Genomic DNA, 25,195 nt, shown 5'->3' with positions numbered 1-25,195 from the left:
CGCCGTTGGAGCTAGCACTGATTAGGGAGGATATCTTGGCGCTGCCTTGCAGGAGTTTGGGGTTTTGCGCCTCCGCGACAGCCAAACAAAAATTGACTTGGATCAGAGTGGAGATTCAGAGAGGTAAATCTAAGAGTGCTAATCACTCATTCAATTTCAAAGGTCATTACGATCACACTTCTTGCGCTCCTTGTATATCTCTAAAAGTTGAGCAAATTCATTATTTGCCCTACATTATTTTCTTTGAAGGATTTCTATTGAGCAAGTAATATGAGAAGAGCGAGACGGTGTCATTTGGAGCATCTGACGATTGTTCATACAAAGATTACGTTATGTTAGCAGTAAACATAAGACCCAACTTCCACTTTTTCGCGCGGTCTCAGCCACTGTGCCAGCAGCAATGTCTGCGTCGGAGTAGTCTATTGAACTTAAGGCGCTCTAGACGGTATCTCAACGGCAGCGCCGGACCGCAGGTCTCAAGTTCACTCCTTGCAGCTGATGATGATCCTGTCCCTAGTGGGGAAGGCGGCCAAAAAACAGCATCTGCACAATGGAAAGGTACTTTATTCAAAATGTTCGAAAGTGCTGCAACAACCTTTGCTACTTTGTTAATACTGGGGCTTGCCGGCTATAGCTATCATAAGTATTACAAGTTCCTTGTCTTACAAAAGATCGAAAAGGCATTTGAACCAGGAGATCCGGTGCTCGACCTGGCTGCTCTTGATTCAGGCGTTTCAGATACCACATTAGATGACAATGCAAGTACTCGCTGGTTACGACAAGCCGAGCAAGATAGGATAGATAAAGTCATTAGAGGTGGGGACAGAGGCCATTACCATCTGCTCATTGGGGAAAAGGGAACTGGCAAATCTTCGATGTTATTGAAGGCGATCCAGAAAGTCAAAGGAGAAGGCATAGCAATGCTGGAAGCTCACGCAGATCTCGAGATATTCCGCATACGATTGGGCAAAGCGTTGGACTACGAATTTCACGAAGATTACATTGGTAGCCTCTTCTCCATAAGAGGCCCGAGAGAAGGCGCTACCGCGCTCTTGGATATCGAACGTGCTTTCAACAAGCTTGAGAAGGTTGCCGCAAAGAGACGCAAAACATTGGGAAAGCCACTCGTGCTCGTCATCAATAGCACGCATCTGCTTCGCGATGACCATGATGGGCAAGACTTACTTGAGCTCATACAACAACGCGCTGAACAGTGGGCAGCAAGCGGTCTAGCCACTATTGTCCTAAACAGTGATGATTATTGGGTTTATGAACGCCTCAAACAATACTCTACAAGGATGGAGGTGCTCCCTGTCCTTGATCTCGATAAGAAGCAGGCGATAGGCGCACTAAAACAGTACCGCAGCCGCTTCTATGAACAAGAACCCCCACCTGACATCTTGGAGCAAGTTTATGATATGGTCGGCGGTCGTTTGACTTTTCTTGCTCGTGTTGCTAAATCTGTGAACATGCTCCAAGAATGCAAAGACATTTATGATATGGAGAAGACATGGTTTTTGAACAACAATTGGATTCTAGGGTCTGGCATGGACGACGATGTGATGGATCAGCAGAAATATGCATCAGCGGCCATGGTCCTGGCCAAAGCCCTTGTTAACGAAGAGAAAGAATTAGAAAGGACCTACGATCCAGAAAAGGGACACATTCTACCCCAGCTTCCGCTTCATAAAGCAAGGGAGATTATGACTCGTTCTGACTTTATCAAAGATTACGATCATAACAACATCTTCACTATAGACGCACAAGCAATGGTTCGTGCTGATTCTGTGCCTATGCAAAATGCTTTCAGGGAGATATGCGGCCATCCAGGCTTCGAGAAGCATCTAGACGCAACCTTGAATCGTATTGCTGCTATCGAAAGTTTGGGACGCACGCGAGAACTTGTTGCCAAAGATCTTGTATCAGGCCACTATCAGATCAAAGGCAAGTCTGACAAAGGAAACGGTATATCTGTGGGCATGCAGCAAACCGAGCCCTTTGAGGATCATTGAACCTTCCTAATCAGATTTATCGAAGCTGCATCACGATCGTCCAGGCCTATATTTTATATGTAGCAAAGCGTTGTGAGACCTTGTTCGATACGGCCTTCTGCATCCCCTGATTGTTAGCATTCTACCGTTCGCGCAACAGCAATCACGCAGACATGTTTGCGATCCGTTGCCTTCATCGTAGACTCTATAAGAATCACATGCCCTACTTACGAAAAGATCTATGTATAAGCTGCCACACTCTCTACTGCGTTGGGATCTCATTAAATCAACACGAACGCGGTTCAAGACATCTCTTTGCAGAACCTGCTTCAAATATGACTCTGGACGAGAAGGAGTGGGACAGAACCCTTAGATTGCATAACGAGCATTTCGGTGTTGACGATGAGCAACCGACTTCGACGAATCATGTGACCTCAAGAAGACTGGCATACCTGAACGAAGTCAAGACTAACCCATTATTTGGGGCAGAAGTGCTGAGGCAGACGATCGACGACAATGGCGATCAAGATTCAGGCTCCAAAGTAAACTCCTCCGAAGTTTTGAAACAGTATGCCCTGCTTGCCCGGGTTCTGGAACCTGGCATCGAGGACCAGAGGCTATTTTTGAACGTCAATACTCCATGGTCGGCTTTCCTTTGTGGCTCCCAGGGGAGCGGGAAAAGCTACACTTTGTCCTGTATGCTGGAATCGAGCCTTAAAGCTTCCCCACTTGGTCGTTTGGAGAAACCACTTGCAGGCTTAGTCTTCCATTACGATACTCAAGGATCAGTTGGAAGCAAACAAATCTGTGAAGCCGCGTTTCTGGCATCAAAAGGCATTCCGGTCAAAGTTCTTGTTGCACCATGGAATTTCGAATCTATGCGAAAGGCTTACACTAACTTGAAGAACGTGCCCACACAACCAGAAGTAACGGCCTTTTGCCTTCGCGAAGAGCACCTAAATGTTGGACGAATGATGAGACTTATGGCATGTGAGGGAGAATCGAAGAATACTCTGTATATGCAGGTAAGCCTTCAGGCCCGAATATCTCTATCTCAACTATGCTGACGACCCTTGCACAGACGGTGAACATGATTCTTCGGTCACTCGCGTTGCAAAATCCTCACATGGCTGGACTCAAGTACCAAGAGTTCAAAGAGCGGATTCACAATGAGAACTTCAGTGCTCAACAACAAGGCCTGGTCGATCAACGACTGAGCCTGCTTGAAAGCTTTTTGTATCTCCCTGGTAAGTCGACGGTAGAGACTTTGACGTTTAGCAAAGGGAGTGGTGACGAGAGGAAGAGACAAGCCGCTAGGGATAAAGAGAAGCGGACAAATCGATCAATACTCAATACTATGTTTTCTCCCCATGCCTGGTCATTCGAACCAGGAAGCCTCACGATTGTGGACCTGAGCTGTCCCTTCGTTGATCAAGATCTAGCGTGTGACCTGTATAACATTGCTATGGACCTCTTCCTGGCCAGGCGCGGAACAAGTAACCTGATAATTGCTTTAGATGAAGCGCACAAGGTATCTCGGTTTTCTTGGTGTAAAGTATAGCCTTACTGACTTTCTCAGTTCCTTACTGGTAGCGAGGCTGGCAACGCCTTTACTGAGAGCATGCTCTCTGTTATCCGCCAACAACGTCATTTGGGAACGAGTGTGATCATCGCAACTCAAGAACCCACCATTGCGCCTTCATTGCTAGATCTATGCTCTATGACCATTGTTCATAGGTTCACGTCCCCAAATTGGCTCAAAGCGCTAGAAAGCCATCTGGCTGGAATGACAGGGGCGACCGAAGGGGAAAAAGGCGCGCTTGGCAATATCTTCAATCGTATTGTGGAGCTGGATGTTGGACATGCGCTCTTGTTCTCACCCACGTTGATGCTCACGGTGATAAAGTCGAAAGGTGGAAACAAGAAGGCTTCGAGACTTGGAACTCGTCACTTGAAAATCCAAGTACGCAAAAGGTTGACAGCAGATGGTGGTAAGAGCATCTTAGCAAACTAAGATTGGATACGGGCAAGGTGCTGTTGTCGGCTTACTTTGGTTGGGTTTGAACCTTGCTTGGAGAATCGATAAAAACCTCCTTCCCATGTCGAATAGCTAGATAGTATTTCTGTATTCGGTTCAATATCGCAGACTAATTTGCATCTCAACTGGCTTTCGTCTAGACCTTCAGCTTAGGTGTCGGTTTCGACCTCCTCGTGCTTCGTCTGGTAGTTGTCGGCTTGCTCCTCCGCCAAATCCTGAGCCATGACGGCAGGCCGGACGGTGAAAGCAAGAAGGAAATGCGTATAGAAGCTCCGATGTATACAAAACCCAAGTTTCCCCAATCAATGCCGTTCCAATTGCTCACATCCCAGTAGATTGATGAGCCCAATGGATGCACGGAATAAATATGGCCCAAATCGGCAATCAGGAGGCCAACGATAACAGGACGCCAGACCTTGATATCAGCGGTCGCTCGAAGTACGAGTGCCTCGTTGACTGCAAAGAGAAGATAGAGATTGGCAAGCTGATTGAGGACAATACTCGTTGAAATTGGTACGTCATTTTGGGGGGCTGTTGGAGCATGAGACAGCTGCAAATACTGTCGCTGATGGAAGAAAGCAGTATATGCGCCCAGGAAAGCAAAGAATGGCTCGATATAGAGGAAGAAGATTCTGTAGATGAGAGCCGGTCCGGCATTGGAGCGAGCCATATCTGCAGGAAATGACAACTGCGCCTTCTATCACTGTATGAGAGATAAATCATCCTGCCGGTGCTGCCAAATGGAGAATTGCCGAATAAACTGGTCGAAAGCCAATTCACGTTTAGCCCCCAAATGTGACAACGAGGCGCATCTCAAGCTCCGTTTCACTTCACGTCTTCACGCCTCTGTGATACAACCTCCTTCCGTTGCGGTCGCCACCCTTCAAATGGACCTCTCTCCTTCAATGAGCATTTAGTGAGCTTTGCTTTGGCGGGCTATGAAATAATGTCTATCTTTAATAGTATCTAATCCATAATATTACACAGTCTTTACCTTCAATGGGCAGCCTGTGGCTCCAGCATGCCGCGTAAACATAGACCAAGCATCGCTCAGCATGCCTCACTCTCGCTCAGCTAGCATACTGTCTCGTATCTGGAAGACGCCCTCCAGTGACCAAGAGAAAAGGGACAATTCTCGACATGCCTCTGGAGCTCATGAGCGGTTCCTTGAAAATGAAGGCCTCCTGCCGCCCGCTCAAACGTTGATCAACTGCGAATCTTCGCAGTCCTTGCAGGCAAAGCCTGCGAGAAAAATACCGAGGGGCGATTCTTATATCCCGCATCATTCCAAGAAAGGAGCTATAGGCAACCCCACGCAGTCACACCAGACTACACCCGATCAGCTGCCGAGGACCTCCTCTGCTCTCAGTCGCGCAACAACCATTAGTGAGGATTTCGTAAGCGATATTCTTGCACAGCACAATGAAAGTAGCCTTTCGATCAATCAACATATAGCAAGCCCAGACGACCGGAAGCCAGAATGGTTATCTGTTAGCGCCCACCCTGACCAGGCGCGAGAGGAAAACCTTGAAGAAGCTATACGACCCTCAACTTCGAGTCGCCTGATCCAGCGCCTGAAAAGCAACAGTCTGAAAAATCGGTCTGCTCGCGCTAGACCGCAAATGTCTCTGCCTAGCTTGAAGCCCCAGCAGACAGCTGGAAGTGGTTGGTCCTATCCCGCTGGTCACCTTCCAGCGCCCGTGCCAACTTTTGGAGAGATTCCCGGGGCGGGATATGAACAACCAAGACCACATGTCGATCTTTCGAGCGGAGCAGCTGCTCGTGCAGCAGCAGCCGCTCAAAACGAAATTCTGAAAAAGATGCAAAGAATGGAATTACATGGGAGCAACAGCTCGCTCGGAAAAAGGATCGGTGAAAGTTCTCAGTCGAGACAGGAATCATTAGATCTTACCATCTACTTTAACCGTCGAGGTAAGTCCCACGGCACCCTTCGGCGCCACCTGTCCTAATACCATGTCTCAGATCCTCTTCAGATCCTTCCCCAGGAAATCGTGACCCAGACATTTGGATACCTGGATGCTACGTCTGTCATGAGTGCGGAGCTGGTTTCTCAAGCTTGGAATACCGTAGCCTCCTCCCCTCATACGTGGAAGCTAGTCTTTCAAACAGAGTTTCATCATGACCCAAGTAGAGCTACATCCGTTTCGAGCAAACCTGATGCTCGGAATGTACCATCTCAACGTGACTGGAAAGCTATGTGGCGGGTTAGAAGAGAACTTTCAAGGAGATGGGAAGACGGACAAGCTGCAGCTATATATCTTGAGGGTCACACAGACAGTGTCTACTGTGTCCAGTTCGACAGAGACAAGATTATCACTGGCTCGCGAGATAGGACGATTCGAATTTGGAGTACACGTACATACAAATGCGTGAAGGTCTTGGGCTGGCCAAGTAGGCTCAACAATGAGCTTTCACCTCTACCAGATGAGGCTGCGTCAAGTGGGAAGAGACCTTTCGCTCGAATCTATCCGCCTCGGGGGCCGCCCCCAACCTCTTGGAAGCACCGTCTCTCTTTCACACCGGCTCCGTTTTGTGCCTGCACTTTGATGAAGATCTAATGATAACAGGCTCTTCAGATACAACATTGATAGTGTGGGAATTAAGACCCAATTACGAATACACTCCGATCAGGCGTCTGGTACAGCATTCGAGTGGAGTCTTGGACGTGGCTTTTGACAAGACTCACGTCGTGTCATGTTCTAAGGACCAAAGCATATGTGTTTGGGACCGGCAAACCGGCAGTTGTATCCGAAGATTGACTGGTCATAGGGGACCTGTGAATGCTGTCCAATTGAGAGGCAATGTGGCGGTGTCAGTGGGAGGCGATGGCCTTGCTAAGCTTTGGAATCTTCAGTCCGGAATCTGCGTCAAAGAGTTCTCCAATAGCAAACGAGGTCTTGCTTGCGTCGAGCTCAGCCTTAATGCTCAGACCATTATTTCGGGTGGCAACGACAAAATGGTCTATGTCTTTGACACAGATACCGATACGACCAACAACCCAATCAAGGAACTCACTGGACACGGCAATCTGGTCAGGTCTGTGCATCTCGATCCTGGCAGCGGTCATATTGTTACTGGAAGCTATGATAATAGCGTCAAAGTTTGGGAGTTGGAGACTGGTAAGGAGGTCGTCAGCTTCATTAAATGGACTTCGTCTTGGATTCTAAGTACAAAAGCGGACTACAGGCGCATAGTGGCCGCCAGTCAGGATAGTAGGGCGGTCATTATGGACTTTGGATACGACTTGCCTAATATCGATTTGCTGGAGTGATGAGACGAATCGCACTGGTGTTTTACCAGTCATCTTTTCTGAAGGCTATATTTGATTAGAAAGCGAGCCGAATGCGAGGCGTTGGAGGGATCAATGATACCAACATTCACACTACCGTAGCCAATCTTGTAGTTGCCCTTACGAAGCTAAGCTGTTTATTTCTTTATTTTCCACTTGCTCTGTGACGTAGCGCGTTGATTGGCCAGACCTCAGCGACCGCTAGCGTCCACTTTCTCCGACCGTTTACACCGTTGCAACTCAAAGCCTTGCCTGACAGCGTTCGTCTGAAGTGGACTTTTTGACATCAGGACATGACGCCCCTCTCGTGAACATATCTCGACACCTTTCCTTCACTGTGCGCACTCAAGAACTTGGTGGCGAAGCTGCCCCTCTGCGAGCATGGGGGAGTCAAGGTAATTCCTTTGCGCTCAAGTCGCGAAGCTCATCCGCTGACCGAGATCGTCTCAAGACAAGAACTCTTGGGTTGGATGAATAATCTGCTTCAGCTAAACGTTACAAAAGTAGAGCAATGTGGAACGGGGTATGCAGAGTTGGCAAGAGCGAGAAACCTACCACTGACACTGGGGTCAAGCGCAGCGTTATGTCAGGTTTACGATAGCATCTTTCGTGTGTGGTGAGCTCCTCCATAATGCAAGACAAATACTGAGACTTGCCGATGCAGAGGACCTGCCTATGGCCAGGGTGAAGTTTAACGTCAACACTGAATATGCGTACATTCAAAACCTCAAGATACTCCAAAGTACGAAGGCAAGCTACACATGGGGGAAAACGTAAATCTGACCGATGTATCTCTCAGATGCCTTCACTAGGCACAGTATAGAACGACAAGTGCCTATCGAATCTCTCGTGAAATGCAAGATGCAAGACAACCTCGAGTTTCTCCAATGGTCAAAACGGTATTGGGATCAGTACTTTCCTGGGGGCGAGTATGATGCGATAGCGCGACGTAAAGGGGCCGGAGCACCCACCGCAGCTCCGCCTGCTCCCGCTGCATCAGCTGCCAGAACCTCCGGGGTTGGAGCCGCCAGGCGGGGCACGACACCAACGACAGCTGCACGACCAGGCGGGGCAAAGACAGGCGGGGCAGCAAGTGCAGCGGTTGTGAGCGAAAACAATCAGCTCAAGGAGACGGTTGGTGGGTTAGAGAGAGAGCGCGATTTTTACTTCGCGAAGCTACGAGACATTGAATTATTGCTGCAGAATGCCGTCGAAGCGGACCCGAAACTAGAGGAAGATGAGGACGGCTTTGTCAAACAAATCCAACAGATATTATATTCGACTGAGGTGAGACTTCGGAACTACGACCTCCTCTTATAGTAATGTTGTTGTCTAATTACTCGTGCTCTAGGAGGGATTTGAGATACCCGCAGAGACAGAGGGTGCAGCAGACGATGGAGAGACTTTTTGAGCTTTGACGAAAGAATGGCAAGCCATGATGAAGTATAGTTAGGAGGAAAATAGGGACAGGCGACGTGATCACTCTTGCTCGAAAACGCGAGCCTTAGACCCAATATAGAAGAGCTCACCCCCATATCGGATCAACCCCCAGATCGGATTTCTCAGCCTATAGGGGCGTAGAGGGAAGCGTTCCTTCAGATGCGTAATCAAGATGGAAATTACGCCAGAAAATCCGATCTGGGGGTAGATCCGAGCTGGGGGTGAGCTCTTCTATGCGGGAGAGCATTTGTTGCCCCCCGGATTTCTCCGCTGATGCCCCGACCTTAATAACCGTAAGAAGTACAAATGCACGAGCACATTCTTCCACATCTATGGTTATCCTCAAAACTTCTGTACACGATGACCTCGCAAGTTGAGATATCCATACCTTCTGCGTCAATCTCCGCAACTCCCAAACCCTACACCGTCTATAACATATCCCTCCGCCTTCCACTGCGTTCGTTCACACTTCAAAAGCGCTATTCAGATTTCACTGCCCTACACAACTCTCTAGCCGCTCAAACAGGTCAAGTACTGCCCTTCGTATTACCCAAGAAGTCCTACTTTACCAACACAACCTCCTCTCCCGCTCTGACAGAAGAACGACGGAAAGGACTAGAGGCATATCTTCAAGGTATAAACAGTACAGACGATCAAAAGTGGCGTGATACAAGTGCATGGAGGACATTCTTGAATTTACCCAGTACTGCGACTTCCCGTTCTAGTACTGCTACAAATTTGCATGGCGTTGTGACTGGCGCTGGTGTGCCTGTCACTGATCCTGTTGTGTGGTTGGATCAACACCGAGATCTTAAGTCACGGCTTCATGACGCCAGATTGTATCTTACAAAAAGAGACCAGGCTAGTACGGCCCAAGCTCAGCATGAAGCTTCTGCGCAAGCCAAGAAAAGCCTTGTGCAAGCTGGTACAATGATTATCGCACTAGATAAGGGATTGAAAAGCACAGGCACTGGTTCTGCATGGCATCACGGCAAGCTTCCAGAGGGCGAACTGAGAAGACGAAGGGATTTGCTCAGCAACGCTAGCAGAGAGAAGGAAGGGCTAGAGAATCTACTCTCAGCGATGGCCGCAAAATCTGCCTTAGATCGTACAGTTGCTGCTGCTCAAGAAAAGGGCGAGCTGACTGGAGAGCCGCCCTCGAAAGATCATGCGCGTTCCTCAAGGCCGACATCCGGGCGTGTTCTAGGCAAGGAAACATCGAGGACTAAGGAGCTAGACAATAACGGAGTGCTGCAGCTGCAACAGCAATTGATGAAAGAGCAAGATGAAGACGTCACAATCCTTGCGCAGGCAGTGGCGAGACAGAAGGAGCTCGGAGTCCAAATTCAAGAAGAGCTTGAGGTCCAAGGCTCTTTGCTGAACATGCTCGATGAAGATGTCGACAGGGTAAAAGGAAAGGTTGATGTTGCCAGAAAGCGTGTGAACGACATTTCGTGAAATAGTGAGCTCTACCATTCCAGCCTCAGTGCATGTCACAACTTGCTGAAATAAGCCGTCGCTGAGGTAAGATACCTGCAAGCATCCCTCAAACAGCCGCATCTAGGACTGTCTCGTCTACAATACATCCATAGGAGAACAAGTCTCCTATCAGGACTGGTTTGAGAGTGGGTCAGATTTCTGTCTTTAGGTCATTTTCTGCGCAAGACATCCCGTGGAATTATGCACGTGGGAGATAACGTAACAACATCCGCAACGATCTATGTGGTGTAAAAAGAGCGGCTTTAAACAGCTATGAGCTCTCTATCTATCCCAATGCAGTATCTTCATGTTCCTTCTTGCAGGCACAAAAAATGATTCTCTTATGGCTGCTTAGCTGGATAGTCTACACAGTCTACGCAGCGAATGCGGTGCCAGGCCAACATGAACTACACGCGCGTCAAAATGAGGTAGACTTGAAGACTATAATGGATCAAGTCGATATCATAATTGGACCTTCTGACACCCAATCTTCTAATGGAACCTTTTATCAAGAGTACGTCTCACTCCTGTCTTCCTTCCCAGCCAACATCAGTTGAGCCATTCACAGCGATCGACCCGTTGTAGTCAATCTGACTCCAGTCTACCGGATGGGCTTTTTCGAATTCTACAAACCGACGTTCCTCGAAGAGCGCCACTTCTACGGCAACCTCGTACTCTGCGGCCAGGCATTCGCACAAGAAATGATTTCGCGGCAGACCTGTCACCATCGTTCCAAAATCCCTGCCAGATTCGTTGATTGCCGCAATCTCAACACTCGTTTCTACGTCGTCAACCAGGCTGATTCGCTTACGTACGGCGTTGTTACAGCCATGATCGGAGCGACAGGAGGTTTCTTGGCGTCGAGCGACACGGCGGCCACGAAATTCTTTGTCGATAGAATTGATACGCCGGGGAAGGTGGTGTGGGCGGGAGGGCTGACGTGGCAATTCAGTGAGGCTGTAAATGCGACGGTGGAGGGTGGTAATGGGACTGTTTTTTCCGCGGGAAATTTGAATCCGGAGTGAGTGGGAGGTTCAGTACCAGTCTCGACAAAACATCATAAAAGAGCTGTGGTAACGCGTATGAATTGTGGCTTGCACTGAACTGATTTATCACATTCGAATACGAAGTACTTTATAAGTTGCCATTCTTTACTTGGTTACATTTTCGTCAATAATCTCCCCGTCAGTCCACGACGTGGAATACGATCCTCTTTCCATTGCTGGATTCCATTATGAAAATTATCACCGTCTTTGTTGCCAGATTCTAGGTACGGATTCTCATGGTTCACTCACCGATGGACCTTGTGCGTTGATCTCTTAGCAAACCCGCCTCTTATCCCTCTAAATTCTTTCAGCCATCTATGTATGCAAGAGGAGTATATATGCCGTAAGTTATTTGCATAGCCCATGGCTCATATTACTTGGCAGGTGATGAAAGACCAACGTTGAAGTGGAACAAAAATAATCTGTTCTTGCATAGAAAGTCTCTAATATCTCTGGCTTATTCCATTCTTGACTTTAACTTGATTTCGGGGATTAAGGAGAGTCGTTTTGGCGAGAGTCCGGTGTCTTGCTATCGGGAAGTCAGAGAAAGAGGCTATGTATTGATGAACTGCCAAGCAGTAGAATATGGCCAGAAGAGGCTGTTCGGGTGGTATATGCTTCATTTTCTTGCCTTGAGAGTGGGAGGACCGCGACGGGGATATAGAGCAATTCATGAGCGCGATGGAAGTTCATCTTTTCTGAACCAAAGTGCAAAAATAATAAGCTCGCTTGTGGAATGATATCACAGGAAGGTTTCCTGCAGATTAGTAAAGAGTAGAAGGAGAATCATTATTTCCGTTTGAATGGTATCAGACCCCACAAGCGCTTGAACGAACGCCGCGGCATACTCTCTCTGCTCAACCCCATTTGATACAGCTACAGATTAACAAGCACAGCCTTCTTTTGGTCCATCCCTGGCATTGTTCAGATTCACCCGATCAGCCCCTAAAGCCGCTTGAGTAGCCCCCTGTCCAGTCCCTGCACCGGGACCCCCTCTCGTCTTCATCTGCGTCTCAGGGATTGCGTTCGCAATAGCGGCGAAGACCTGCTGTACATTATCGCCGCTTTTGGCGCTCGTCTCAAAGAACAGCAAGCTCTCCTCTTCGGCATAATCCCTGCCTTCCTTCGTGCTGATCTTCCTCGCGTCGACTTCTTCACCCTCAATGGGCTCGCCCTCTGCTGCTGCTGCTCCGGACTCTGCTTCGCCACTACCACCTTCAGCTCCTGTGTTCTGATTCGTGAGATCGATTTTGTTGCCGACTAGTGCTATGACGATCCCTGGGCTCGCTTGCCGTTGGAGCTCGGCTACCCAGTGCTTGGCTTTTACAAGGGAGGTGGGTTTCGTAAGGTCGTAGACGACTAGGGCAGCTTGAGCATTACGGTAGTACATTGGAGCTAGGGAAGCGAATCGTTCTTGGCCTGCTGTGTCCCATATTTCGAATTTGATTGTGCGGTTTGGAAGTGTGGTCTTCTGGGTGAGGAAGGCGGCTATTACGAGGTAGCATATGTCAGTCTTAGAATTTATCGTTGACAGGTATGACTTGGGGGATCATGCCATGGCTTGCTAGGCACAAGCTCGGAGGAGACTCTGTCTGTGGCGAAGTGGATTGGATAGATCGTACCTCCTATTGTGGGCTCCTTGTTTTCTTGGAAGTCATTGTTTACGAACCTCAGCACCAGGGACGACTATCGTCTTTGTCAGCTCTCTTTTGTTGAGCCCTCTGAGGTAGTATCGTGGATCTAACCTTGCCCACTGCTGCTTCTCCAAGTAGTACCAGCTTCACGCTACTGCTTGGCTTGGGCGCCGAGTTATTCACCGAGTCTGCCATGTTCTGGATCCGTATTCGCGGAGTCTAATATTACGTTGCAATCTAGCGAGGCTTAGGCAACAGAGGTGCAGGTGTCGCTTCGGACGTAGAGCCCCAGGCAGGATTACGTATTCCCGCTCGCAGAGCAAATCTGAGGTGACGAGTCAGGCACCGGTTGACATAGGGCTGGACCCAAGGAAGTGGATCAGGCGTGTATAGTGAGACGGAGACGTCCGACTGGCTTGCAGCCGCGAGTGATTTATTGCGCAAGCCCCACGATGGAGTGAGCACTAACGGGGAAGTCGGTACTTCAAGGCTGCTGGCTGGCGGGTTTAAGCTCGCTATTCTAGGGATGGGATTCCGGGAGGCTTGAGGGAAGGTGTCAGGTTAGATGCTTATGAGGAGATCTTAAGTATCTGATAGGTGGTGTGAAGAAAACGTGGGAGCCTGGGATGATACTGCTGATGGGAAGATGCCAATGTGACTAATCGGGTTAGCGTCGATATTCGGTCAGATCCAATCAGTCTCAATTGAGGCCTGTCAAAAATTGATTATAACGTCTATCGATATCAATGACAATATCCCTGAATGCGGCAACAAGTCGCGACAATTCGATTGCAGTCGCATTGACGGTCCGTCATAGCCTTTGCTGTGCGACTCGTGTTCAAATTGCATGATCTAAGCCCGAAGAGGGGCCCTACAAATGTCATAGTGGCAACAGTCAGAGGTGTGAAGAATGAGCACAAGAAAGGATCTCGACTTCTCTCAAAGGGGACCATGTGCACAGAAAGATGAGTCAGGGATTGAAGTCTATTGGTCTTTCTGAGTGTACATTGCAATTGAGTAGTCATCAGCTGCGGGTGATCTCGCTATGCCCGCAAAGCCAGTCGGCCTCCATGCTGAATTAAGTCCTGAGTCCCGGAACCATGCCATGCCATGCCATGCCATGCAAAATACAATCATTGTTCCCTAACACCTGGTCCGATAGTATGCAACTGCAATCCAGGGCTGCCCTTTAGCCCAAACGAGTGAAGATGACTGTGAAGTCGGTTCGATCTATTGTGGTATCTTTTCCCAAATCCCCGCTCTCTTGAAAGTATGAACTCCGAATGACAAATCGCTTTTTTACCGATTTGCCTAACAATGCAAGGAGGTGGTTGTGAGTGTCGCTTGAACGCTTGATGGAGAATTGATTGGTATTAGTACAGCGTGAAGGCGAAGTGTTGGTGATAATTGGTGATGGTACAGTCTATTGCGATGCGAACGCCGTTGCGAAATCCGTGGCCGAGGAACCGACAAATAACAAATGAGAGATGCTGAAAATAGCGTCGACAAGCGGTGGAAGGATGACGAGTGGCGCGGTTGAACTTTAGAAGGTCTTGAGTCTGCCTCACGTACCGTGAGCAAGGATCGTGCATGAATTAGGGCAGTAAGGGCGACGGTGGTCTCCAGTCGGTACGTACCTTGCCGGTCGGAGTCATTCCACCCAAACTCCAAATCACCAGGGAAATCTGCCATCCTACCATTTGGTGTGGTTGTTCGTGTTCGGGCAGGCAGCGGTCTTGTTTCCTGGCGCTCTGGAGTCGCTTGCGACTCTATTTTGACGGCTTGGTTGGTGGTTTGGGCTTGACAACGCCTGTCGTATCATATGCACCGCGACCCATGTTCATGTTCTCGTTCTCAGTTCCTCGAATGATCATTGAGGGATGGAAGTATCGGCTGGATGATTGAGCACTGAATTAGCTTTGGAATGTTCGAAATGTGAGTGTGTGTTGGAGGATGGGAAGGACATGAAGAGCAGAGGGTAGGCTTATATATCTAATGGACGCCTTGGGTGCTGACACTGACTCACCAGATATTAAGGCTGTGTAGGGAAGTCAATCTTCGTAATTGAAGCTGAAGGCCCTTGGCCTGCGATGTAACGTGGATGCAAGTCAGACTGTCCGTGATTTCAGACTCTTGCGGCGAAGGTTGTGCGAGTGTTGTAATGCGGTGCGGTGCTTTCGATCCGGATTAGTTGTCGCTCCTTCGACCGTTGAAGCCAGCGTGGGGAGTAATCACGAGTCACAAGTGTGAGCTGCTTTGTAAAAGTCTCCGCTGCAAGTGAGAAGTGGATGCGTTTCTGGAAGATGGAAAAGCACAGCTGGATGGTATTTCACTGCCTGGCTTGGGTGAGGAAAGGCGAGGCAGGGAGGGTTGAGACTTAAGGAGTGAAGTACAGAATATGATAGGTCTGTAAAGGGTAAGATCGAAAAGGAGTGTGGGTAGAGAACTGTGTGTGCGTGTGTGGGTGACTGAAAAATGATGGCAGGATCGTGAAATCTAATAAAGACGACCCCTTGATACCCGAATTTTGTTGACCAATTAGCCCACTACGCACACGGACTTCCTTGTGATTTGTGACAGTGCTTGCGGGTAGACCGTTTAGGAAACGAGGAGGATATTTGATATGACGCAGCGAATCACGGGGGAGCTCTACTACTGTGATCAGAGCACCTTCGAACCCATACGCGAAGCTATGAACTTTTTTTTATTTTTTGATTGTTCCCTCTTGGAGGACCCAAGCTACGAAGGTTAGGCAGGGCGTTTGAAACGGAAACGGCTCCAGTAGTAGACTGAGCAGAGGCGGCCCTCAGGTAAGTAACAAGTCAGGGTTCGAAAGGGCTGATGACTAGACCAGGTTCTGTCACTTTTACCTCATTTTTGGTCTGTCGCAAATCGTTCTGGTGCATGGAAAATCGTTCGGCTAAGCTGCAGGAGGCTGTCGTACCTTGCAGTAGGCGCAGCTCTAAAATGCCCCTAATGCACCACCGGCAATCGTGTTCCGGCCCATTCGTTAAACTCTCTTATAAATTTTGTTCCAGAAAAATAGAAACCGCCTAAATTAACTGCCTTTTTTCTCGTTTCTCTTCCTGCGCCCATAGTAGCTGTGCGGCCTTGTTCTGTGATCACCAGACATTCGTCTGTCATCCTGACTTCGGTCCCCCAAGGTCACGACTTTGCATTTCTCATCAATATGCAAGTAGCCTAAGGCCAGGTGACTCAACGAGTTTGCCCTCACCGAGGATCTCGCTCCTTAGCCTCTCGACTAGGGGCTCAATCGGAGTCGGAAGCGATGTGAATCAGAATCACAGAGCGATCGAAATAATCGCTATCACGCTCTTGATTTCGAGAGGGTTGGCATGTTGTAGGGGTTCGGCTAGTTGACGGGCCAGCACAAGCCGCGAGATTGCCCAAATCTGTTACCGGCGCGCTGGAAACAACTTTGATACTTCTCTCATGTACCTAGAACCAGACTAGAAGAGCCGGGGAGACTTCCCGCACAGCTCCCCCCTGCCCTCCACATGGGCATCCGAAGCCTCCCCAGGCAATTGGGCACACCACCAAATTGGGCGCGATCCCGCGCTGTTCCTGCCTTCCTGCCCGTGTCCAGCGTCCACACAATTGTCGAGAGCTCGTGCTTGACGCATGCAGGGTCATCATCCTCAGATCTGTAACACTCGCTTGACACCGGTAGGCATAAGGGAGCCTCATCATGGTTTGCGTGAGCCTGCAGGGCTATGCTGACTGTGCCAGATGGGCTGGTGATAGGGGAGTTGCGCTATCTGGATGATGTAGATGGGCATATCTCCGAGTCATCACTCTTAAGTAATTATTTTTATCGCGTCGCATGATTCCGCGCTCTTCTGGCTTGGGAGACTTTTCTTCGCACGGTCAGCGTGTACGATGCGATGCTTCGCTTCCGCTTTCGCTTGTCGCCTGTAGAGCGCGCATGCGATGCAGCGCAATCGTCCTATGCATGCATGCATTGATGACTCGCCGCAATCGATACTCACGTGGCATCTGACGTCGTCCGTAACGGGGTTCCGGTATCTTTCTGTCTGCTACGACCGGCCGGAGCAATAAGGAAGATACCGTAGTACACAGCCTAAGCATCAGAGCCAGACGTCCTATAGCTTCTCAGGCCTTCCATCCAACTCGGCGATCAAGTCAGCGTGAAACGCAGCAACCAAGGCACAGAGCCCCTGAGACAGCCAATTTGCAGATTTTTCAGTCGCTGCCAAAAGCAGAAGTGGGCAGCCAAGCAGTGACGATCGCTGTTTCCCATGTGGCATCCCGGAGCCTTCCCCTTGCCGGCGCCCACCTGGTTCACCTTAATCCGTTCGGTGGCTTGCAGGCATAGGGTACTCTAGTTCTAGCTGGAACCGCCGGCTTGGCGAGCAGATCCCGTTCTAGACTGACCCCCCTGCTGATCATGATGGACGGTATCTTGCATCGTGCATCGTGCAGCTTGCATTGCGAAGGAGCATGACATATCATCAGGCAGCTAAGAATAGCAGCTACTGCACTGGAGCCGCGCGGTCGGCGATCGGGCTGTCTATTTGCAGTACCCCAAGGATTACCTATACTCTATACTGTTTTGCGGCGCCGACTAACCCGCCACATGGCGGTGTCGAAACACATGCAGCAGCATGCCAGCATGAAGCCAAGCTTACCGTGCCCCAACATAAGGCTGGCGCCATTCCTTCAGTCTATTATTCGCAGGTTGGTTTCATTCCCCACGATGTTTCAAGATCGGAGTGTGGTCGGTGTACAACATCTGTCATTCTACTGCGCCCTATGTCCCACAGTCCCAGAGATTTGTGCTTCCCGCCCAGCCCCCAACTCCTAACCGTATGGAAAAAGCTTGACTTGTGGCGGTCAGCATCTTTTACCAACGTCAACCAACGCTTGCTCATCGCCACCGACAGAACGTCCTCGATGTTGTTGACATGCAATGGCCGTAGATAGTTAACAGGCGACAGATGTGGCCGATATCGGAGAGTTACGGTCTTAGGCAGATTAAAGGCTTGTCGTATACCTCAGGACCACTTGCACAGCCCTTACTGTGCAACTTGCGGTGTGAGAATGAGAAGTAGATCGCTACTCTGTCAAGGGTTCCAAGACTCCCGCCATCAGAGCCTTGTACTTGATGCGTATTCTGGATCTCTCGCCAGGACGGTTTGATGCCCGGATTCAGTACCAAACACAGCCTCCGAGCTCGTCCTTTTTGCTCGTTTTAGGCCAAAAGGATAGTGCTATACCTCGCTCCAAGCCACAAGTAAATGCGTCGGACATTTGAGTGATTTGAGTAATTTGGCAATGCCCGACGCTCAAATGGACAAGATGATGCATAATCCACTCGGCCGAGATGGCGATTCGACGTCGAGAATTTGGAGGCGCCATTCGAGAGTTGGGGATTACCTAGTTCCATTGGGCTGACGGCAGAAATGCTTGGCACCCGACCCAAGGCAGCTTTGACAGGCACCTCAGACACAATTGGAAGGCCCACAGAATGCTTTCCTCAGTGATGTAGACGAGCTTTCCCAGTGCTTGTACATCTATCTCTCCCTTGGACTCACTATCACAATGTCGACCACGAACTGGCGAACCATCAACATCGATCTTTTAGACCCTGAGTCCTCTGCTAATTTCGATATCAAATCCCTCTCCCCCCGGTCGCTCCTATATCAGCCTCAGAGGTTCAGACAACTGCCTCACAAATACGGCAACTGCTAAGAGGAGGCGACACGGAGGGAGCCCTGCGGGGCGCGCTGGAAAATGTACCTTATGGGGGGGATGTGGCAGCGAAGGTAGGTGCTGCGCTATGAAACGTCCATATACGCACAAAATACTGGACTTTACAACCGGAAAGATTTACATGGATGCCCTATGGTTGCATGGATGGCTGATGTAGTGGAATAGGAAGTCCACTTAGCCGCAGTGGTGGAGATACTACAGTCGATCAAACAATCAGAAATGTCACCTATGCTCAACAGAATATACAAGTCGCCAGGTGGGGTGGAGACATTGGATGTGTTGATGAAATACTTGTAAGCCCGTGTCATCCAGTCGCCCTATCTTGCCTGTGGCGCTACCTCGCCGCCTTCTTACATTCGCATGGATTGAGCCTCCGTCTGACTCTGGCTCCTTCCACTCAGGTACAAAGGAATGTCACATACATCGCAGCCGTCCTCAGCCTCGTCCCGTGGACTTTCCCCACAACCTACAGGATTCTCCCAGATTCAATCCCGAAGCGCCGGCGAAGGAGGCGGGCAGTCCATGAGCGTCCTCCTGAGTTGGCACGAGAAGCTCGTAGAGATTGTGGGAGCCGGTAGCATTGTTCGGGTCATGTCAGACCGACGGACTGTATGATGACCCGTTTCAGACGTCGCGAAATTATCACGAAGTCCATTTCCTGCGCATTCACGTGTGAGAATGACGCCCAAAAACCATACAATTGCCTACTTCTCCGCTCAAAATCTTCTCCAACCCTGGCTTTATTTCAGCCGTCATTCCACGATGATAACGCACAATCTTTACCCTTCGCAAATCATATTTTGCCCTCCTCTCCAGGAGACCCTCCTTTTCCAAGCACATCCGCCAAATTGATCTGCCCACTCCCTCTCTTTTCCGGCTCTGGCTGACCCTCTCCAGGCGTCCATCCAATGATGTATATGATTCTGAAGGTAGCCGGCAATTCCTCCTTACCCTCAGCGTGCAACTCCCTATAGATCGCGTCATTGGCCAAGAGCACCTCTTTCCTCAAACCCGCCATCTCCCTCGTCAGTGCCGCATTCGACTCGCCCATTGCCTGTAGATCCATCATCAACGCAAATGTAGACGGATATTCGATAATGATGTCGTCGACGTCCACTGTCAGCATTTTGAATCCCGCTCGCGTGAGCAACCCGCCCATGTCTCGCACGTCTGCTAGGGGAGAAACGTGCGTACTGACGCCGCCACGGCGCTCGAGATCGGAGAGTTGGAGGGATGTGCGGAGCTCGAAGAGCGAATCTCCACCTAGCATAGCAGCCATAAAGGGCGAATCAGGTTTCAGGATCCGAGCGATTTGATTCAGATAGCCTGGTAGGTCATTGATCCAGTGCATGCTGAGGGAGGAAAGGGCGGCGTCGAAAGATTGCGAGGCGAAAGGGATGGTTTGGTCTTGGAGTGGTAAAGCGACGCGCTCATGAGACGGAAGGCGAGAGTTGAATTCATGATACTGGTCTCGGTGGAGGAGAGTTGTCGAGACATCAGCGGAGGTGAGGTGGGAAATGCGGGTGTGTAAGGGTTCAGCGGAGGCATCAGTCGAGCTTGTGAGGGCTTGAGCAATATTGCAGGCGTTTGCACCGATGTCAAGCACACGGGGAAACTTTCGTTTAATGTCCTGACACCGCTTTGAGTAAACCAATTAGGGATTCTTGGTGGGAGCATTACAAGTAGACGTTCGCAGAGTCGAGAAGCGACTTCATTGCGCAGATATTCAACTTTTCTACTGCTTTCTGAGTCGGAGGCAGCCCGATCTCGCTGGAGTTGCTTTACTTTATCGTTGAAGACTTGAAGGCTTGAAGCATTGGGAGCGGTTGAGGCGTGGCGTATGAAGAGCAATGGCGATCGATGCAGGACTGCACGAAGGAGCGGTCGGAGAAGCATACTGCAAAACCGCACCGCCGGGCCTTCATCTGAGAAGTATCATCACGAATGCCATCTTAGTGAATTCCTACTTTGAGGTGCATTGCATCATGAAAGACGACTAATCCCTGGCGTAGATCCCGCACGCGTCTCCGCCGACAATTCCAAGCCGCTTCATAGGCCTGCGGCTCTGGAGGAAGTATCCCATGGATTTCCCTAGGACTCACATCAAATGCGACTGTACTGATCTTATTGTACCCAGTGATGACTCACAGCGACCAGAAGACGAATGTGAAACGGAGGATGTGAAGACGTTCGACCCTCGCACACCACGCGCCAACTTCTCATTGTACCCACTCGAGCATCTCCTTTACTGCGAAGATTGTTCGGATATTAAGTGTCCAAAATGCGTTATTGAGGAAATAATCTGCTGGTATTGTCCAGGCTGCCTTTTTGAGGTCCCTATCAGTACAGTCAAGAGCGAGGGTGGCAGGTGGGTAAGCGCATACGCTATTCGAGCTTCTACACAAAACTTCCAGTACTCACAATGGCAGCAGGTGCCCTAGACATTGTTTTGACTGTCCTGTATGCACTAGCCAGCTGCAAGTTTCGTCTATAAATCAGGAATCCGCCTTACGTGGCGTTCAAGGCCCATGGATTCTGGGTTGTCCCTATTGTCATTGGGGTTCGCTGGATATCGGATGGCAATTTGAGAAAAATGCGAACCTTCATCACCAAATAGCTAAGCTTCGTCTCGAAGACGATCAGCAAGACAAATCATCCAGTAAAGAGTACTTCAGCTCAAGCACGCCTTCTACGAATGAAGCGGATGCGGAGTCAAGGTCCACTTTCGCCAACCTACGGTCATTCTATAGATCGCAACTCTCGGTCAGCGGCAATGCAGATCCATTACTAACGCCATCTGGTGGCTACAATTACAATTCTCCAAGCAGCATTGCGCGTATCGTGAATATTTATACCGGAAAAGGCACCTATGGCAAAAAGGATCCGTCTAAAGGGGGTCAAATGCGAGAGGCTTTGGATAACTCCGAAGGTCTACGAGTGCTTGATCATGAAAACGATCAAGATATAATTAATCGATTACGAGCTGGGGGATGGAAGGGCTCTACAGGTCTGAGCCAGCGAACAGACCAACAGCACTCCCCTCAAGTTGTGGTTGGGTTACGTCCACAACAGCCCTTCCTACGTACGAAAAGAAGTAAAAGGTGTCGGACCTGCCGACACATTCTTGTCAAACCTGAGCCTAAGATCTCAAGTACACGCTTCAAGATTAAGCTGGTAGCCTTGAATTATATCCCAACAATATCTCTCAAACCGCTACTCCCAGCAGCTGCAATTGAGCAGACTCACATTGATCTCAGACTTCTACCTCCATTACGTGCAATTCAATGCCTTCTTACCCTCAAAAATCCACTTTTCGAATCGGTTAGAATCACTCTGGCGACGCCTGCTGTGACGCCTGGGCGACACCAGCACAAGGTAACAATACTGTGTCCGGACTTTGAGATCGGATCGAATGTGGATCAATGGGATGAAGCTCTGAACACCAGCAGTGAGCGTCGGCGCTCAAAGCACCCGAATCTGTCAAAGCCGGAGTATTCTGGGGGATCTGGAGGTAAAATAGCTGAAGCGGGGAAAGTCTGGGACAAGGGAAGGAGTTGGACCACTGTGGTGTTGGAGGTTGTATGTGCGGACGTTCACGGAAATGGGAGACGCGATGAGGATTTGGAAGAGGACGAAGATCTGCTTGAGATACCCATTTATGTGAGGATGGAGTGGGAAGGAGAGGCTCAGGGCGACGGTGCTGCCGGAACCAAAGGAGAAGTGAGGAAGGAGAAGAAAGAGTTGGCTTACTGGGTTGCGCTTGGTGTTGGGAAGATAGCCAGGCTCAGGAGTGGGGAAATAGATACTCAAGCAAAGACGCCTTGAATCTCCCAGGATTGACATCAATGCAGGAACTTGTTTTCTTCACGCCGCAGGCCCATACTCTCTAATGCTCACAGCACTCAAGCGTACTTTCTCTCGGTCTCCTCATCCGCTGCAAGGCTCTTGTTTGCATGTGGAACCAGATGGAGATTGCCAAGCACAAGAGCGTGATCCCCAGCACGTCGAGCCGTATACTGTCAAGAGATGTGATGCTCACTTCCTAGTCACATATTCCCACTTAATACTCCGCACCACCCCCGACCGGGAACTCAAACCCAACCCCCTTCCCCGTCAGCTTCCTGTAAACCTCTGCAAACGTATCAAGCCTATGATCTACGCTCCCCCTCTCCTTCTCATCCAACACCACCTTCAACACCTTGCTCCCATCCTCCCGTGTTCTCGTCCTCTTTCCCACAATTTCTACTGGGTAGACCACATCGTGCAGAATGGCGTCATGTACAGCAGTGAGTGTGCGCGAGAAAGGCCGTTTCTGTTTTTGGGAGGTACGGGAGCGTGTGGAGCGTTTTGGACGTGGGAGAATGCGGCGAGAAGCAAGGAAGAGCACTTGGCGGTCGGAGAACTTTTTCTCAAGTTCGCGGGTCAGACTAGTTAAATATGAAATGAGTAAAGCTCGTCTTCCTGGCTCGGTATTGAGGCAGAGAGGGGCTGAAGTACCGCTGCTGTACTTTATGGAATCCGGGGAGGAGAGGGACTGGGACGAAGATGACGATTGCTTTCTTGCCATGGCCGACCTCGATCTAGAGGAGCAATTAGTGAGCGACCAATTCTATTCGAAAAGGCATTGTAGGCGTTGATATCAAATCTATAGGGGTTTTACCTCACGAGCAGATACGAATTGCAGCGGCCGGAGTGCACTCTTCATGTCTGGGATGTTGGATTCTAGATCGTACAGCGCGCCTGCGATACTTGTCTCCAGCTCGCTCGGACGCTGTCGAGAAGGGCTGGTGGGCGCGATCTTATTCACCGCTGCTGAAGAGGCCATGATGGCGGTGATGCAAGGAAGAATTGGCTGCTGAGCTACTCACGTATATGAAGGTCGAGCTCCACTGGGGTGTCTTTGTGCGTTTGGGCTTGGCGTATTATGTCAGCGAAGGCAAGCGAGGCGCGCAGTCATTGGCTACGTGACTTTCCCTTGAACTATGTCTGGAGAATTCATGAACGTTTGATCTGATCCGAAATCATGCATGTTCTATGTACAGGTCAGACAATAGTTCTGTTACTCCATCTTCTGGCAAATTGAGCCGTCCTAGTCCGCGAATTCTAACCAAGCATTCCTACCTCAAGGAATCAAGCACCAATTTAGGTGCATCTATTCTTTCATGGCCTCCAAAAGCGGTTCTATGCTGTTGACACTTGGCTTGATATGTTGTCATTCCATGTTCAAGTGTTCTTCGAGCTTTCGGATGGATGTTCCTTCGTGATTGAAAAATCATATACCTGAACTAGTGATGGCAGCACCCCAGAATGGGGGGTGAAATCCTAATCAGAGCCTGTCTCGGCCCAAGCGAGGGCGTTGGCAAGCATTGTCTGCTCATCTTCTTCATGATTTTGCTGAGAGAGCTGAATGAAGCGCCTGTGCATGGCAGCAACTTCGGGCACAATCAATGATTCTATTTCGATGGGCCCATCTCCCATTGCGGTGGCGGTTTCTTCCTGAGCTTCATCCAAGAAAGTCTTCCGCAGGAATGACGGACTTACAACACTTCGAGTACGGCGATGCTGAGGAATTTTGATCCAATGTTCTCCTTGCGACGTTATGAAAACAACCTCGTGTCTTCGAGTAGAAAGCAGATTCCCTATGACTAGATGATGCGAGTATTTTTTGAGGGCTTGCTGTGACTTCTCAATCAGCAGAGATGGGTCTGTTTCTAGCTTAAAACTAATCATCATTCCTTCCGGAGCCCATCCTTGAACTAGGTCCTTGAGAAACTTGGGGACAGGATCCAGATTGATCATCAGCCTGTTCTGCTGACCCGTTCCAGACAAACCATTACTCAACATTGGATAGCCTTCGCCATTGACTATGTTAGCGTTCGAGGACTGTATTTTGTGCTCGGAAAGTCTGTCTTTGGGTAAAAAGAAATCCGAAACCGCCGCAGCTAAATAGAACAACGCTCTTGGACCCAATGGTCTCATCATGACGGCCAACTCTTTCAGAGACCACAGATACTCATTGATCGTTATGAAACTCAAGGGTAGCAATTTCTGTTCCTTCTTCGCAGTATTGTATTTTCTGAGCACTTCAAGCATTTTGTCTTCGTAATCTGAATCCACCGTGACGGTGCCATCGTCGCCTTCAGTCATGAAATCGAGAAAGCAATTTGTGGAGTGGCTGTAGTGCCGGGAGTATGGCAGTAGAGAAAACTGTCTATGGAGGAAGATGACGGCATATCCAGCTTGAAGGAAGTATTCGGCAGAGGTGGCTCCACGGCTACCATTAGAAAAGTTGTCGATGAAGCGTACGGTCTGGTTTTCCAGCGGAACTGTTGTCCCGCCCGATGTCACTAGGACTACATTGCGATTCGCGCGGACCTGCTCGTTTATGAAGGACCTCGCAAGTCTTTTGTGAGAGTCAATGGAATTAGGAGAGGGATTGGAGGAGAAGTATTTGTCCCCGTCGGTTGCACCATGGTGTAGCGACTCAGTGTCGTGGTCCATTC

The 25,195-nt window shown here is 49.6% G+C and overlaps 11 protein-coding genes across 11 annotated transcripts; 7 read left to right on the top strand and 4 right to left on the bottom strand.

Annotated features, from left to right (window-relative positions):
• Positions 1-332: 332 nt before the first annotated feature.
• On the top strand, positions 333-2,012 carry KY384_001019 (uncharacterized protein; the record flags this gene model as incomplete). The annotated part of the gene is made up of 1 exon (XM_044809551.1): positions 333-2,012. One exon carries the CDS (start codon positions 333-335, stop codon positions 2,010-2,012), a length of 1,680 nt encoding a protein of 559 aa, XP_044673458.1.
• A 314-nt stretch (positions 2,013-2,326) lies between these two features.
• KY384_001018 (uncharacterized protein) lies at positions 2,327-4,364 on the top strand (the record flags this gene model as incomplete). The annotated part of the gene is made up of 4 exons (XM_044809550.1): positions 2,327-3,016; positions 3,073-3,522; positions 3,571-3,982; positions 4,183-4,364. The coding sequence occupies 4 exons, from the start codon at positions 2,327-2,329 to the stop codon at positions 4,362-4,364; spliced, it is 1,734 nt and encodes a 577-aa protein (XP_044673457.1).
• A 720-nt stretch (positions 4,365-5,084) lies between these two features.
• On the top strand, positions 5,085-7,321 carry KY384_001017 (uncharacterized protein; the record flags this gene model as incomplete). The annotated part of the gene is made up of 3 exons (XM_044809549.1): positions 5,085-5,961; positions 6,013-6,441; positions 6,480-7,321. 3 exons carry the CDS (start codon positions 5,085-5,087, stop codon positions 7,319-7,321), a joined length of 2,148 nt encoding a protein of 715 aa, XP_044673456.1.
• Positions 7,322-7,720: 399 nt separating this feature from the next.
• Positions 7,721-8,659, top strand: KY384_001016 (uncharacterized protein; the record flags this gene model as incomplete). The annotated part of the gene is made up of 2 exons (XM_044809548.1): positions 7,721-7,734; positions 8,158-8,659. 2 exons carry the CDS (start codon positions 7,721-7,723, stop codon positions 8,657-8,659), a joined length of 516 nt encoding a protein of 171 aa, XP_044673455.1.
• A 480-nt stretch (positions 8,660-9,139) lies between these two features.
• On the top strand, positions 9,140-10,237 carry KY384_001015 (uncharacterized protein; the record flags this gene model as incomplete). The annotated part of the gene is made up of 1 exon (XM_044809547.1): positions 9,140-10,237. One exon carries the CDS (start codon positions 9,140-9,142, stop codon positions 10,235-10,237), a length of 1,098 nt encoding a protein of 365 aa, XP_044673454.1.
• Positions 10,238-10,590: 353 nt separating this feature from the next.
• KY384_001014 (uncharacterized protein) lies at positions 10,591-11,283 on the top strand (the record flags this gene model as incomplete). The annotated part of the gene is made up of 2 exons (XM_044809546.1): positions 10,591-10,772; positions 10,827-11,283. The coding sequence occupies 2 exons, from the start codon at positions 10,591-10,593 to the stop codon at positions 11,281-11,283; spliced, it is 639 nt and encodes a 212-aa protein (XP_044673453.1).
• A 904-nt stretch (positions 11,284-12,187) lies between these two features.
• On the bottom strand, positions 12,188-13,133 carry KY384_001013 (uncharacterized protein; the record flags this gene model as incomplete). The annotated part of the gene is made up of 2 exons (XM_044809545.1): positions 12,188-12,817; positions 13,050-13,133. 2 exons carry the CDS (start codon positions 13,131-13,133, stop codon positions 12,188-12,190), a joined length of 714 nt encoding a protein of 237 aa, XP_044673452.1.
• A 6,352-nt stretch (positions 13,134-19,485) lies between these two features.
• Positions 19,486-20,617, bottom strand: KY384_001012 (uncharacterized protein; the record flags this gene model as incomplete). The annotated part of the gene is made up of 2 exons (XM_044809544.1): positions 19,486-20,322; positions 20,591-20,617. The coding sequence occupies 2 exons, from the start codon at positions 20,615-20,617 to the stop codon at positions 19,486-19,488; spliced, it is 864 nt and encodes a 287-aa protein (XP_044673451.1).
• A 156-nt stretch (positions 20,618-20,773) lies between these two features.
• KY384_001011 (uncharacterized protein) lies at positions 20,774-22,517 on the top strand (the record flags this gene model as incomplete). Its single annotated transcript, XM_044809543.1, has 2 exons — positions 20,774-21,060; positions 21,164-22,517. The coding sequence occupies 2 exons, from the start codon at positions 20,774-20,776 to the stop codon at positions 22,515-22,517; spliced, it is 1,641 nt and encodes a 546-aa protein (XP_044673450.1).
• A 235-nt stretch (positions 22,518-22,752) lies between these two features.
• Positions 22,753-23,517, bottom strand: CRP15 (40S ribosomal protein S7; the record flags this gene model as incomplete). Its single annotated transcript, XM_044809542.1, has 3 exons — positions 22,753-23,119; positions 23,190-23,272; positions 23,353-23,517. The coding sequence occupies 3 exons, from the start codon at positions 23,515-23,517 to the stop codon at positions 22,753-22,755; spliced, it is 615 nt and encodes a 204-aa protein (XP_044673449.1).
• A 497-nt stretch (positions 23,518-24,014) lies between these two features.
• KY384_001009 (uncharacterized protein) lies at positions 24,015-25,193 on the bottom strand (the record flags this gene model as incomplete). Its single annotated transcript, XM_044809541.1, has 1 exon — positions 24,015-25,193. The coding sequence occupies one exon, from the start codon at positions 25,191-25,193 to the stop codon at positions 24,015-24,017; it is 1,179 nt and encodes a 392-aa protein (XP_044673448.1).
• Between the last annotated feature and the right edge of the window lie 2 nt (positions 25,194-25,195).

Source organism: Bacidia gigantensis, assembly GCF_019456465.1.
Source record: "Bacidia gigantensis strain McMullin 20006 chromosome Unknown contig_125, whole genome shotgun sequence".
Taxonomy (NCBI): Eukaryota; Fungi; Ascomycota; class Lecanoromycetes; order Lecanorales; family Ramalinaceae; genus Bacidia; species Bacidia gigantensis.
Note: the sequence above shows the minus strand (reverse complement) of the source record. Positions and strands in the feature narration are given on the sequence as shown.